The 15,788-nt window shown below is 32.2% G+C and overlaps 1 protein-coding gene across 1 annotated transcript; it reads left to right on the top strand.

Moving 5' to 3' along the window:
• The first annotated feature begins 3,208 nt into the window (after window positions 1-3,208).
• Window positions 3,209-11,545, top strand: LOC132273367 (metal transporter Nramp7.2-like). Its single transcript, XM_059774328.1, has 13 exons — window positions 3,209-3,816; window positions 3,946-4,024; window positions 4,178-4,218; window positions 4,353-4,431; window positions 4,594-4,698; window positions 4,852-4,961; window positions 8,054-8,235; window positions 8,924-8,993; window positions 9,938-10,111; window positions 10,202-10,306; window positions 10,420-10,551; window positions 10,716-10,811; window positions 10,932-11,545. Exons 1-13 carry the CDS (start codon window positions 3,724-3,726, stop codon window positions 11,271-11,273), a joined length of 1,608 nt encoding a protein of 535 aa, XP_059630311.1. The 5' UTR covers window positions 3,209-3,723; the 3' UTR covers window positions 11,274-11,545.
• Window positions 11,546-15,788: the final 4,243 nt, after the last annotated feature.

Below are 15,788 nucleotides of genomic sequence, written 5' to 3' on the forward strand. Positions count from 1 at the left end.
CCTAAACCAAGAAGATTACCTGGTAGACCAAGAAAAAATAGAAGAAGGGAACAAGGTGAACCTACCTCTGCAAGTGCAAGTGTAGTACCTAAGAGATCATCAGTTGTAACATGCAAGTATTGCCTACAAACTGGTCATAATAGGAGGACTTGCCAGAGAGCTCAAACAGTAAGAGAAAGAGCTGCAGTAGCAAGAGGGAGCGCTGTAAGTGGAAGAAGAAAAGCTCAAACAGCAACAGTGAGTGTTTAAGTCAATTTTAAACTTGCTATGTTTTGATAAATTTCTTTTATTATTGATTTATATACCTTCTAATTATTAATTTAGGAAAACATAAGGTCTCAAACTCAATGATTAGAAGGAGCAGGAACTTCTGGTGTTACACAACAGGTATAAGTCCTTACTTATGTTCACTATAACAAATTTTCAATTATATGATTACCCAATACTGTACTTAGCTAATTTTTTTTGTTTAAATTTTTTTAAGTCCCAAACTGCTAGGAGAGGTGGAAGAAATGTAAGTGGAAGAGGTGGAAGAAATGTACGTGCAAGAGGAGCTTCTCAACCAAATGTGAGTGGCATTGGTGGTGGTTCTCAACAAAATGTGAGTGGTAGCAGAGTTGGAAGACAGCCAAACCAGAGTGGCATCAGAGGTGGAAGACAGCCAAGTGAGAGTGGTATTGGTGTTAATCCTCCACCACGGGTAAGCAATAAATTACCTAATATTTATCCTTATACATATTAATTTATTGTTGCATTAGTATTCCAATCATAATATTCAATTACAGAGAGAGTAGCAAAAGCAGCAGTACCAAAAAAAAAAAACACAACAGTGAGCTGGTTTTAGAGAGAGTAACTAGCAGTTGGAGGCTCCTTTGGGTTTTATTCACCACACAAAAGTGAGGATTTTTTTATGACCTACTTTGTTTGAAACTTGTAAGTTGTGGTTGACAATGGTTATGTTTTTTTTTTTTTTTTTTTTTTTTTTTTTGTGGTTTCTCAGTAATAGATGATGCTTGATTTGTGGTTGTATATGCATGTGCAATGATAATAGATTAATGATGCTTCAATGGTAAATGTACTCAATATAGGTCAATATTCATTGCATAATTTTATTTCAAATAAATAGCGAAAACAGATAATAAGAAGCAAACAAATACAACTATCTTCAAATACAAAATAGTTGTTTCAACAACTTGTAACCTTGAACCTATAACTTGTCTCTGCAACCTCAATTCAGCAACAACCTCAAGCAAAAGTTGATTTGTAGGTGAATACTCCGCAGCAGCACCAACAGCAGCAGCACCAACAGAACCATCTATAGGGTTACACCATTCTCAAAAACTACATGTTTCATTTTCACAAGTATAATACAGCATTCCTTTGTTGCGATTTTTGTCATTCTCTATAACCTTCACTATAGCAAAATCCCCACAACGACAAATCTTGTTCCTATACTGTATATAGCCTCTGCTTCTACCTTCACGACTATTTACGCTTGATTGAGACATCACTTTACATAGGAGAATATAAGAGAGGAAGTGCAAAGGAACATTGTGCCTATCTCTTATTTATAGAAGCCAAACATGACCGTTGGAGTTGAGGGGCAATCTGGGCATTAACATGGACTTTGTGGGCAATCTGGGCATTTTAATTGCTTTATAACCTGAAGCCAAACATAACCGTTAATGTTTGTAAACAAACAGAACCGTTTAGGGGCAATCTGGGCACTAAAAGATCATTTTTTGCTGACGTCGGCAAAAAGTATCTCTGACCAACTTTGACCATTGACTGAGGGGGGAGACTGATGTGTGTCAGAAAAAGTAGGAACGTCTGACTGAAATTTTGTAAACGTGGGGGGAGGGGGGGTCTCCTTGAAGTTAGGACATACCTCAGGGGGTGTAACTGAAGTTAACCCTAAAAAAACAATCTAAAAAATACTTAAATTAAAAAAATGAAAATGGTGTATGATAAAATAATAATAATAATAATAATAATAATAAAAAGAAAAAAGAGTTAAAAAAAAATTTACGTGCCTTACTTCATCTAGGATAAAGACAAGGATAATAACGATAGCGATCACGTCCACATAAAGATTCACAATATTCATTTTTAGTCGCAGGTGAACCAGAAAAAGTGGGGCCGCCACAGAATGGGCCATCGCTATCTTTTCAATTTTTATTTTATTTTATTTTATTATTATTATTATTATTATTTTCAAATCAATGAACTCCTTGTTTAAGCATCAGCGCCAATAATTATATAAAACAGTCTACTCTTCCAAATGAAAGATTTTTTTTTTTTTTTGGGTAAGTTTCTCTAAAATTTAGACAAATTACATATAAATAGAGCATTTGACTTTTATTATTTTGACCTCTCACGAGATTTAACGCGTTTGTTCAATGACACCCATATCGTTAATGAAAATTTAAGAAATGTCTAAATTGTCATTTTCTTATGTTAAAAGACATTAATAACCTTATATATTGTCATCATGAAGTGACTTTGAAATAGTGCAAAGTATTAATTTTCTTATTTATTTTCTGTTAATGACATTTGATTAGGTTTCTTTTTAGGAGTTGATTAGTTTTTTTTTTTTTTTTTTCAAATATATATATATATAGGTAAATTGTTATTAAATTAAATAGGGGTATAAAAGACATTTAACACGTCAAAGTAATAAGGATACAACAAGAGACAAATTTCTCATATATAATTTCGATGCTCCTACAAACTTACGAAAAAAAATCTCAAATGAAAGTAGTACTAAATAAGAGTAACGAGTCAAAAAAAAAAAAAAAAAAGGACAAAAACATATACTTTTTATTTAGTACTTACATATATATTCTTAACATTTTAAAATATATTCAAATTGCCTCCTAATATTTTTTGACCCTCAATTTTGATTTTTTTTTTTTTTTTTGTTAAAAACCCAAAAATAGGATTAATAACTCTCTCTCCTCTCTCTCACCCTGAAATTAATGTTTATTTTTATTTTTATTTTGTCTTAAGGGCATTTTAGTTATTTTAATTTTTAAATTGATAAAATATCCTTATTTACTCAATTGGAAAAGTGTAAAGTGTTTTTTTTAACATTTGGGGAATATTTGCACATTTTGTATATAATAGAATTTTTATTTGTATTTTACCCATTAAATAATTAATTGTGTAAAAAAAGTAATAAATAAATAAATTATGCTAGCTTGTATAACTTCTTTTTCTTGGAAGGGGAAAGTAAAGTGTGTGAGTATTTTCCCCGACAAAAGAAAAAAAAAAAAAAAAAAAAAAAAAAAAAAGCCAAAATTCAGAAACAAAAAAATCTTCATGAATTATTAAAATTGATGCAACGATTTATGTTACTACGTCATTACACGAAAGTATGTCTTGTTTGGCGCGCGGTAGACCACGACTTGTCTTACTATAAACGTAAGCCATTTTGGTACAAGGGGGTTGGAATCCTGAGCTGTCTTCATTCATTTTCATGACCAAACAAGTGTGTCTTCAATTTACAGAAAAAAGAAAGAAAAAAAAAAAAAAAACAAGTGTGTCTTCAAACACATTACACCTGCACACTGTCTATAAATACAAGACACAAGTGTGCTAAACACAACTCAATTGTGTAAACACACACACTTACACACACACAGAGAGACGAGCAGTACACAGTGCAGCTTCAAGAGCTAGCAACCTTCTGGAGGAAGTACTAACCGCATCATAGCCGTTGATATGGATCAGAGTCAAACCCCACCATCCATTACTGCTAGTACCAAAAACAACAAAGATCAGTACCATGATCACGAGGATCAAAAGTACCAGCAGGTGTCCCTATCTCTTTCATGTCATCCATAATTTCATATTCTAACCACATATATATGTGTGTGTATATATTTTCAAAATATATATATATATATGTTCAACATCTGAAAATTTTCATGCATGCATGATCAGAAACCTGGATGGAGAAAATTCCTATCATATGTAGGCCCTGGTTTCCTTGTTTCATTGGCTTATCTTGATCCAGGGAACTGTAAGTACTCTCTCTCACAATATATATATACATATATGTATATAACTGTTCTTTTTCTCAATTTAATTTCTTGGGTAACTTCTATTTGTTCTTAATCAATTATCTAATTGTTAACTTCATATATATTAATATTTGATAATGACTACGTTACAGTGGAAACTGATTTGCAAGCAGGAGCTAACCATGGATTTGAGGTATACATACACACACACACACACACACACACACACACACATATATATATATTAAGATTAAGGTCATAAATTCAAAAAATTGCATGCAAGAGATGAGAAACTAATCAATACCCATGTCATTTTTATAAAATCAGCTACTATGGGTAATCCTTATTGGATTGATCTTCGCTCTCATTATTCAGTCACTCGCAGCAAATCTTGGTGTAAGCACCGGTATGATACAAACAATCTTCAGCTAAATCAAACAAAAAATAATAAACTACATTTGTCTCCATATATATATATATAAATATATATGTATAGATATATATTTGTCAGCATTATACATATTTATGATTTTTGTTAAAATTTGTATTTTTGTTACTTGATTTGCAGGGAAACACCTATCAGAATTATGCAAGGCGGAGTACCCAAAATATGTAAAGTATTGCCTATGGTTGCTGGCAGAGCTCGCCGTCATAGCGGCCGATATACCTGAAGGCATGGCCGCCTCTAAACTATATAGTCAAACTACTATTCTTTTCCATCTGATATAACTATGTGTGTGTGTGTCTATATATATATTTATATATATATATAAGAGAACCTTCATAAGAATCATAACATTTGTAATTATGTATATATATGTTGCAGTGATTGGGACAGCTTTTGCACTGAATATACTGTTCCATGTCCCAGTTTGGGCTGGAGTTCTCTCTACTGGTTTCAGCACTCTTGTACTTCTTGGCCTGCAGAAATATGGGGTAATTTTAATATTTATATATACATATAATATATATATACGCTTGCTTTTTCAATAATATTACAAAGCCACCTTTCAATTTTTTTTGCAAATTTATTAATTTATACCTTTTTAAATACTAAAATATATGCTTTCATGCATACGAATTAATCTGATGGGCAAGAATGAAAAGTGAAAACAAAATAATATTTTCTCAGTCCCGAGAAATTATTATATATATGGTCTATACGTATGATCAATCATAATTTGATATAAAAAAAAAAATTAAAGAACACATTTATTTACATAACGAATTGTGATTCGTTGGACCATGTAAACAATCCACATGACCCTACCTTAATACGTTAAGCACGGGTGGATAAGAATAAAAGGTAGAGTGGTGCATGTATGGATGACACGTTAATAATTAAATAATTAAAAGAAAACACAAATATAAGGATAAAAGGTAGAGTGGTGCAGCCAATGATTGTATATGGATGACACATTAATAATTAAATAATTAAAAGAAAACACAAATATAAGGATAAAAGGTAGAGTGGTGCAGCCAATGACTGTATATGGATGACACATTAATAATTAAATAATTAAAAGAAAACACAAATATAATATTGGAATTAAAAGACTATGGTCGATTTTAAAAGTGATATAGTCAATTTTTCTTAGGAAAATTAGCTTTCTTTGATTCTATTCCTCGATATTCACCTTTCATTGTAGTAATTTTAATTTATTTCATAAAAAAAATTGATATGTTATCATTGTCAGTATTTTTTAACAATTTTTTTTAATAGAACAATTGGTAATCTACATAGTCTCGTAGCTGTTGTTTTAAATATTAAATTTACATATTTGTTTCTGTACGCAGTGCTCATCATTTGTTTTTTTAGGTAAAAGTGCTCATCATTTTTCAATACTCTCTTGTTGACAAATTTCTCATACACGGATCAATTGGTCATTTGTCATCTTGTGCATGTCTCTTCTTATACAATGGACAACATTTTCTTTCCTGTCTATTATTTAAATTCTCCTACAATTGTGTTTTTATTAGTCAACAATGACAACAAATTACCATCACCTGGTCACATTTATGTCAGATGATGCTTATATATTTATCTGCTTCTGTTTGCGTTTTCTTTTAATTTATCTTATGAGTCAGTAGAGGGCGGAGGGAGGGGTGGGCTTTAGCGCATCCCAAATTTTTTTTTTTTTTTTTGTTTTTATTATACTACTTTCAGTCCAGTCCAAAAAAAAAAAAATTTAACCCACCCAAAATTAGTCCAATCCTAAATTAATCCATCCCAATCAGCAATCCTGGATCCGCCAATAAAACAAATACATTGTAAAACGCATTCCAATTTCTGAACCAACCAAATTCTTTTCAAATGCATCGGTTGTATGTGAACGAGGCATGTTTGGGACAAAACTATCATTTTTTGTCTGTCTCTCTTTTTAGATGCTAGTCTCGTGTTTGTTTAAAATCGTTTAGGACTCGTTTGGTAATTATAATTATTTTGTGCTTTTATTTTGTTTTGAAATAAAAATAATGTTTCTGCTTTAAGGTGTGTTTAATACTATTTCGAAATTTATTTGGTAATGTAAATTTGTTGCAAAATTTTTAAAAACAAAAACATGATAGCATGTTTAGTAAAAAGTGTTGCAAGTTTGAAAATTTGAATGATTAGTTAAAAATGTAAATTTAGAAAAGGTTTTTTTTTTTTTTTTTTTTTTTTGAACAATATTTTGCTACCGCACGGAAGCAAACAAAAGCATCATTTTGATGCTTGTGATTTTGGCCTCAATTTTGGAAACGCTTTAGTACTATTCAAATGACAATAAACATTACCAAACATGTTTCGTACTTTTACTTTATTACAGTACACTAACAAAAGTAAAAAATACAAAATAAAAGTATTAACCAAACAAACCCTAGCAAATAAATCCTCTCATCACATCCCATACTCCGCTCACATTATAAGTGTTATATTATTCTCGTGATTAAATTGCTTTTCGTATTTAGGATACGGGACATTCTTGCCTGAAAAAAAGAAAAGAATTGAACAGAATTTTGATCTTTTCTAATAATAGCTACATTTGTGACATTGACAAAATAATCGTAACCACGTAGTAATTAGAGTCTAACATTATTTGCATGGCCTGTCTTTATTGAAGAAGTGTTAGTCAACCAAATGAAGGTCTTAAAATAAGTTAAACTTGTATTAAATTTTCTCAACTCGATTTCAGTTCAACGTTAGTCGTGACCGGGCACGGACCCAATAAGGGTTCAGTGCGGGCAACTGTCCCCACTTAAACTTTCTTTAATTAAAAAATTATCCATACAGTTTGTGAAAATTTTAAAAATATCCCCACTCATTTTTTCTTTATATCCCACTATATATCATTGTTCAAGATCGCTCCACTCGTATAATTCTCTAGGGTCTTCAGTGGCCGTGGTTAAAGTTTTTGACAACTCAAGTCCAACTCAAATGAACCTTTATTATACTCGGTATGTAATAGCAATATAATTAAAACCTAGGCAAATTAAAAATATATATAAGTTTAACCCGGTTCAGTTCCGAGTATAACCCGACTCTAAAGCAAATAAACTGTGAATCGGAGCTTGATCCGACCAATTTGACTTTTCGAAACCTACGCACAACACTGGGTTCGTCCGAGACTTGAATTAAAAGTGCATGTCACACATGGTCCCTAAAATTTGAGACACACGCACGTGACCACACCACACTCATATCCATATATAGCATTTATCAATGTGGCAGATAACAAACACTGCCTAGGTCAACTATTGAAGTGGTCCTGTAGTAGTTGCTGTTACCTACACTAAATTTTTATTCCAAGGCTGCATCCATTCCATTATTGTTTGGTTCCTGGGAAAGCATGAGAAATTGAAAGAAAATCTGGAATTAGTATGAACGTGCATATATATATATATATATATACTAACCAAAAAGCTTGCTAGCTAGATAAAGAAACTTTTGACCCTTTTCACTTTGATTAACAAGTTTACAAATTATTGTGCATTATTTCCACATTTTATGCTACAATTATATGTATGCTGAGAATTGATTATGAAAATAGGTGAGGAAGCTAGAAATGTTGATCGCGGTGTTGGTTTTCGTCATGGCGGGATGTTTTTTTGGAGAAATGAGCTATGTGAAACCTCCGGCAGCTGATGTGCTCAAGGGAATGTTTGTGCCTAAACTTTCCGGTCAAGGTGCCACCGGGGACGCCATTGCTCTACTCGGTGCCCTTGTTATGCCGTATGATCTCATCTTTTATCTCTTTTATACGACTTTTTACTTCATGAACAAGAATTCGGATCCCCCTTCCATTTAAAGGATTCCGTGCACTAATACAATGCAATTACATCACAAAATGTAACATATTGTCAATTTTAACTTGTTGCTAGGGGCAAACCCAACATAGGACCAGCGAGGGCGGATACCCCCACTAAATTTTTAGTATTTTTATTTTATATTTCAAACTTTTTAAAATTTTTGAAGATACCCTCACTAAAATTACAATTTGCCGACTTTTTTTTTTTTTTTTTTTTTTTTTTTTTTTGCATTTTATGCTTTAAATTTTTTATAATTTATGAAGTTGCCCCTACTATTTTTTTTTTTTTTCATTTTAAAATTTATGAAGAAAATCCTATTGAAATTACAAAAATGAACCCACCATATAAGTTTGTCCTCACAAATTAAAAGGCCGCCTCCCTCACAAAATTTTCTGGATCCGACACTACTTGTTGCATTCACGATTTAAAATTGTTGAATTCGGCACACAATTGACACAGAAGAAAAATAACATAGAGGAGGATCCTGGTTCCATAAACACGAACACGCTCATCAACATGTCATTTTTTATAGTAGTTTTTTATATACATTATGTGCTTAATTGTTACTAACAATTCATTTTTTTTTCTTTTTTCTGGATTATTTTCAACAGACATAACCTTTTTCTCCACTCGGCTCTTGTACTCTCTAGGAAGATTCCCAACTCTGTGCGGGGCATCAATGTAAGCCAAACCATAGGAAATACATCTAGATTACATATATATATATATGTGCTACATATTTACATAGATATACAAATGTTTATATATACATGATATAATTTTATTTTATTTTATTTTTCAACAAATTTCATAAATGCTACATGTGTGTACAGAAACTTTAATTCATATATATCCAGACATTTTATGCATTATTTCAAACATAAATGTTATGGGTACAGAGAGATTCAGACACTGAGACACATGCAAACACACACATTCATGCATATGTGTGTGTAATTTACTCATGTTAATAAATACTTTTTTTTTTTTTAGTTAATGGTAAGCTAAAAAAAAAAAAAAGTATTAAATAAATAAATAAAGTACCACAAAATTGAACAATCATTTGTTAGATCATAATTAATTTATTAAACCTTCTTATTTGTAACTTTGGCTTTTGCTAAGGCCACCAATTTATTTATTTATTTATTTATTTATTTTTTTTTTTTGAAATGTAAATTGAATTTATAGAAAATAAGATTGTACAGCCACAAAAGAAGGCTCAAGAAAAGCCCAAAGGAAGAATACAAAAGCAATCCAAAAGGAGGCAAGCCCAAAGGTGACAACCCAAACACAAATGGGAACAATCCGGTCAGCGCATGGAGCCCAAAGGCCACTTGTTAACGAAGAAAATTTTACCATCTCACTTATATTTCTTTTATATATTTTATATTTTAATTCAAAAATTATAATCCAGAATATTATAAGTAAATATGTAAACAAAAACATTGAACTGTAAATGTTTGGGAAGAAGAGATAATTTCAAAAACTTAACAATGATTATTAGAGAAATATTTAATACTAGTACTTAAAAAACTACTTAACATATTCCCCTAACAACATCCTATGTGTGTGTATACACACACATGTTCACAAAATTTACTCATGTATCTCTTCATATTTTGCAGGATGCATGTCGATACTTCTTGATAGAGAGTGGATTTGCTCTTTTCGTAGCATTTTTAATCAATGTCTCAGTGATTTCTGTATCCGGCTCTGTTTGCTCGGCTAAGAATATCTCAGTGGAGAACTCGAGCCGGTGCAACGATCTCACCCTTAACTCTGCTGCTTTCCTTCTCAAGGTATAAACCACTTTAAAACCCGAATTAAAAATCTAAGTACGTAATTAAACTCGGAATAATAATTTAACATAATTTTCCATTCATCTGCAGAATGTGCTCGGAAAATCAAGCTCGACTGTATATGCCATAGCACTATTAGCCTCGGGCCAAAGTTCCACAATTACAGGAACTTATGCTGGACAATATATCATGCAGGTTATAATTCTATATAGATATAGATGTACATATATATATATATATATATATATATATATATATGCGTGAAAATATTGTAATTATGTTATATTAAATTGGGGTGCAATTTTTAGGGTTTTTTGGACCTCAAGATGAGAAAATGGAAGAGGAACCTTCTGACTAGGTGCATCGCCATTACACCTAGTCTCATTGTGGCAATTATAGGTGGGCCTCAGGGTGCTGGACGGCTAATCATAATTGCTTCGGTTAGTAATTCATGGACTACATTTTTTATTAATATTTTTTTTTATTATTAGTAATACAATTTGAGTGAATTATTTTTGGAATACATTTTTATTAATATATATGTCTATCTTATAATTATTATTGCAATTTGAGTAAATTATTTTTGTTGTCTTTGATTTTGCAGATGATACTTTCTTTTGAACTTCCATTTGCTCTCATTCCTCTCCTTAAATTCAGTAGTAGTGCCACCAAGATGGGACCACACAAGAACTCAATATACGTAAGACATATATATATATATATATAATTAAAAAAGAAATAAAGCTAATTTAAGCTTCATGTACTGAAATTAAAATGTAAAATTTTCACATTACTAACCATTTTAAGGTCATGAATGCAGATCATTGTGTTCTCATGGCTACTAGGGTTGGGAATCATTGGCATAAACATATATTACCTGACCACAGGCTTCATAAACTGGCTAATTCACAACAATTTACCAAAAGTTGCAAATGTGCTTGTCGGAATGGTAGTGTTCCCCCTAATGGCCATCTATATTTCTTCGGTTATATATCTGATGTTTCGCAAAGACAAGGTCGAGACATGGGTTGAGACGACGAAGCTTGAGAACCCTAATGCCCAGACGATCATGGAGGACGGGCATGGAAACTCCGCGGTTTTGCCGGGGTTGGACCGTGTTCCTTTTAGGGAGGATTTGGCTGACATCCCACTGCCTGAATAGGGATGCTCAAATGAAGTGTACTCTATGAAAGTTTTGGTCCATGGCATGAAGCTCTATGTCCCTAACATGTCTGTAGGGTATAAAAGAATCAACATGTTGGCAAAAGAGCTTCATTTTTAGGTTGTACTAGGTGCATGTTTAATACATGGTCAAAACTATTTATAATGAAGGTAACAGCAGTTAGATGGAAATTCATAGGAAATTTTATTTTATTTATTCGACATTTTAGATGAATGTCGAACACTTTTTTATGTAACATAATCTATTTGATTGTATAAATTAGTATCTATTCATTCTGACCTCAGGTCATGATTCTACAGACCTAATTTATCAATACATTCCATTGACCTAAGCTTCAAACTGATGGGGGCCAATATGAGCCATTGATTGATTGACGACCGAGATCTTCCTAGGCCGAATCATATGGCCCAGATCATATTCAAACTCGTGTTGCATGTCTGACCTCTAAATTATAACACTCCATAATCCATCACCGAACACACGATAATTACTAATTACAATTCACGTGCATCATGCAGACTCAGTGAGAATAACACGATAACGATGCTTAAAGGCAAAACTGTATGACCAATTCTATGTGTAATTATCTCAATATGTGACAAGTGAATTAAATTTACAGCACTTTATGTGCATTACAATCATAACCCTACCATGAACAACTATCTATCATCTAGAAAAATAGTAACTTTGCTCATTGGAACAAGTTGAATGACCATCAAGTGAGGTTACATATGACTATGAATCAACTTAGCAGGGTCCAGTATGAGAGAACAAGAAGAGATATAAGTGAAAACTCACTCAACTGAGAATTAGAACTGATGCTTCTCAGCACATCCTAACTCACCTGCACCCTAGGAGAAGAATGATTAGCTTCATGGAAAGAAGTATTTTCGTGGCGAACGGAATAAATATTAAAATCATCGACTGAGAATTAGATTATTCTAAGTTCCTTGCACATGGCATTATCTGTACATATCCACTCTTTCCCATATCCAATAGCTCCTAAACCACTTTACATCACCACTTGAACCTAAAAAAAATCACAAAGGTAACCGTTTGCTGGTCAGATGGTCCAACCAATCCAATCAAGCTGGACTCAAAAAGGAAAATGGAAAAGAAAAGAAAAAAATTAAGAATGTGACTTTTTGGTACAAGTTTCGGGTAAAGAAAATATCTAATTTAAACTAAAAACATAAATTAACAAAACACACACACACACATATGTTGAGAACTCACTAATACTTTGTTTGGGAAAATTTAAAAGCCAATCAACTTTTTAGTAAGGAACCTTAAACCTCGAACATGGAGCAGGCAGATCAAATTGCCTTTCTCTCAATCAAAACAGGGAAAAAAAAATGAAGAAAATTTTGCATGTTTCTCAAGTTTCTTATATGCAGATAAACTAGTGGAAACCAAAATAAATGAACTTGAAAGTTGACAACTTGTCAATAAAGACCTTTAATTATTGGAAGAAGGCAAAAGTTTCAATTCAAAACATTCCAAAGAATAAGAACATCAGAAAAGTATACCTGGTGATTTCTAATATTAGCAGATAGCCTTTGAATTTCACGTTCTTCATGATCCGCGAACAATTTTGCCTTTGTTGCTGCAGCAGAAAGTCCGGTTTTGACAGCAGCGCTCACTTTTTCAGCAGATAATGGAGTAACATTCCCTTCATCTACATTACATGGCCCTTAAACTACTGAGCTTTCTTCTGCAATTTAGTAACTATGAATATTCGAGGAAGAAAAATCTAACAAGAATATCAAAATTGACAGTCTACCTTTTTGCTGACTTGAATTGGTAAGTTCTCCACGATAATTCCCTTCCCTGCCATGCATGCAGGTGGAAAAAAAATCAAGTTTGTTTTTCCAAAATTGTGAATTACAAAACTTTTAAAAATTTATAGTGGGTCGTGACAATGTAATCTTCCTCCCTATTTCATAGCCATTCTTACCAGTAGAACAGAAGTTTTGTGAGATTTATATGCACCACTCTCAAGTGCACGAATCTTTACAGATAGGGTTTACTTGTAAGGGTGTCGTACCCAAGGGACTTGTGTAAAATAAGTTTATCAACAGATTTCTTAAATTCCAAATTAGCTTAAAAATAGGATAATCAGATTGTGATGATTTATTTTAAATTAATTAAGTAGAAAAATAAAATAAGAACAATGATTAAATATGATGGAGAAAATAGAGAGAAAGGACTAGGGGAATGATTTCACCATTAACGTCGCACCACCAGTCAATTGCATTAATTTATTGGAGATATATCATATAACATGCATAGGGGATTAATCATGGTTACAAGCACATATTAATTCAGCTAGAAAATAATATAATTCAAAACTAAGTATAGACTATCTTCGATTGGTATAAACCATCTACCTAACTACTTTACTCTAGGGTGTAGTGTGGTCTATCTTTTCTAGGCTTAATCTATCAAATCTCTAACATCATATTCAGAGAAATACCATTGTGTAATCATCTTATTCACAACTACAAGAAGTGAATGAGTTGTGTTCAATCACAAAATTAAAATATCTAAGACAAGATAAAAAAATATTTGTAATTGAATTAAAACTCTAAAATCGATTCTTATTGAAAAGTCAATTAAAAATACTATAGATTACACAATCATGCATGATAAAAATTGTTCTCCAATAAATAAATATAATCAAACCAGTGTCTCCAATAAATAAATACAATCAAACCAGTGTGCTAAGCTAAGGCTACATCACAACCCTAGCAAAGCGTTTAGCCAAGCATGACTGAAGTGGAATTCTTCATAGTTGAGGAAGACATTTTCACCGCCATGGATCGATCTCTTCTTTCTTCTAAATGTTTTTCCTCTGATCTCAGCCTCAAGCTCCTTTGTATGATAATGCTTCAATGCTGTAGATGACTCCCTTTAAATAATAAAAGATTAGCCCTAAAGTTCCCTTTTTTTTCATATAGAAGACATACATAGAAATTCTGTCAAATAAGGACTCCAAAATTCGTACAGACTTCTAGCCCAATTTTGACAAGGTAAACAGTTGTTTTATGGAATCTTCGTGAAATATAAAATTGTAACTCTTCGAATTTCCTTTCAACCTACGCGAGAATTTAGTTGTTTACCTTGTCAAAATTGGATGTTGTAACTTGTGGAGAGAGATACAGCCAGATTATTAAAACGGGTTCAAGTTACCAACTTTGGCAAAGGCTTCTTTTTTGGAGAAAGGTTTTTCCTTTTCTTCTTCTTTCCATTCTCATCAACTTGTGGCTTCTTTTGGACTATTTTCTAAGTATAATTAGACTTGGATCTTCAACATTGCTCGGTCCCACGGAATGCCATCTTTTAAAGCTCAGAATCACCCATTTTAGCTGATTTTACAATTAAAGTTCTGAAATAAATAAAAACAATAAAATAATGAAAAATCACAAATAAACTATTATTAAGAGAATAAAAAATATAAGTAAAGGGGTTAAAATGTATAACGTTTAGCGCCTACCAAGTAGCCATACTTATTTATTAAACATATAAAACATGTGTATCCTATTTATTTAATATTAATTAGATGTTGTAACTTGTGGCACTACACGACCCATTTAATTATCTATTTAGTATTTTTCTTAATTATAATATGCAAATATAACAAAGAAAATTAAAATATTGAATGAAAATTTAAAAGCTTCCATTTAATCTTAATAAATTACACAACTAATTAACTTGGTTTTCGTAATAATACAATGCATTAACAAAAATAATTGTATTTTTGTAAATATGTTGGAATTTATTAAACGAGTTGACATGACACATTTAACTAAACATGTCTATTGAAGGATTTAACTATTAAAGTTACACCCTATATAATAACTTAAGTTGTAGGTGGTTGTAACATAGTATCAGAATATGCAAAGTTCTGTATTCAAACTTCACGTGTGTTGACCAAAAGAAGGCCCCCACATGAGAGGGCATGTTGAAGGATTTAACTAGGGTAAATTAAACAGACACCCCCTTAGGTTAGGTCATATTTCAGCTAGATGAAGATTTTGGTTTTAACTTTCACTTACACCCCAATTTACTTTTTGGCCTCTGACACATGCGAATTAACATTTTTACCCTCAATTTTTTAATACAAAATATATATAATCCTAAATGACAAAAAGGCCCCTATATAGTGTATATATATATATATACACTGTTTGTACAAGCCCAAATCGTCACTGACCAAATCGTGATCATCGCCGTGCAGCGCCACCTCCACTTAAATCGCTGGCTCAATGTCGTACATCACCGCCGACCTCGAAATTCAGATCCTCACCGTTGGCAAATCAGTCGTCGGTCATCACGCAACTTAGTTCGCTTCACCATCTTCGCTGGTTTTCACATTGATGGAGCTACAACTGCGTATTTTTTCACTGTCCGATTTGGTCACTACCGTTGGGTCGTTCATGCTCAGGTCTATTAAGAAATATTATTGTAATATATTTACTTTCCTTATTAGAG

This window comes from Cornus florida, unplaced genomic scaffold (assembly GCF_030987335.1).
Source record: "Cornus florida cultivar Cherokee Brave unplaced genomic scaffold, ASM3098733v1 CherokeeBrave_3.0.0_Hap2_Chr09, whole genome shotgun sequence".
NCBI classification, from domain to species: Eukaryota; Viridiplantae; Streptophyta; class Magnoliopsida; order Cornales; family Cornaceae; genus Cornus; species Cornus florida.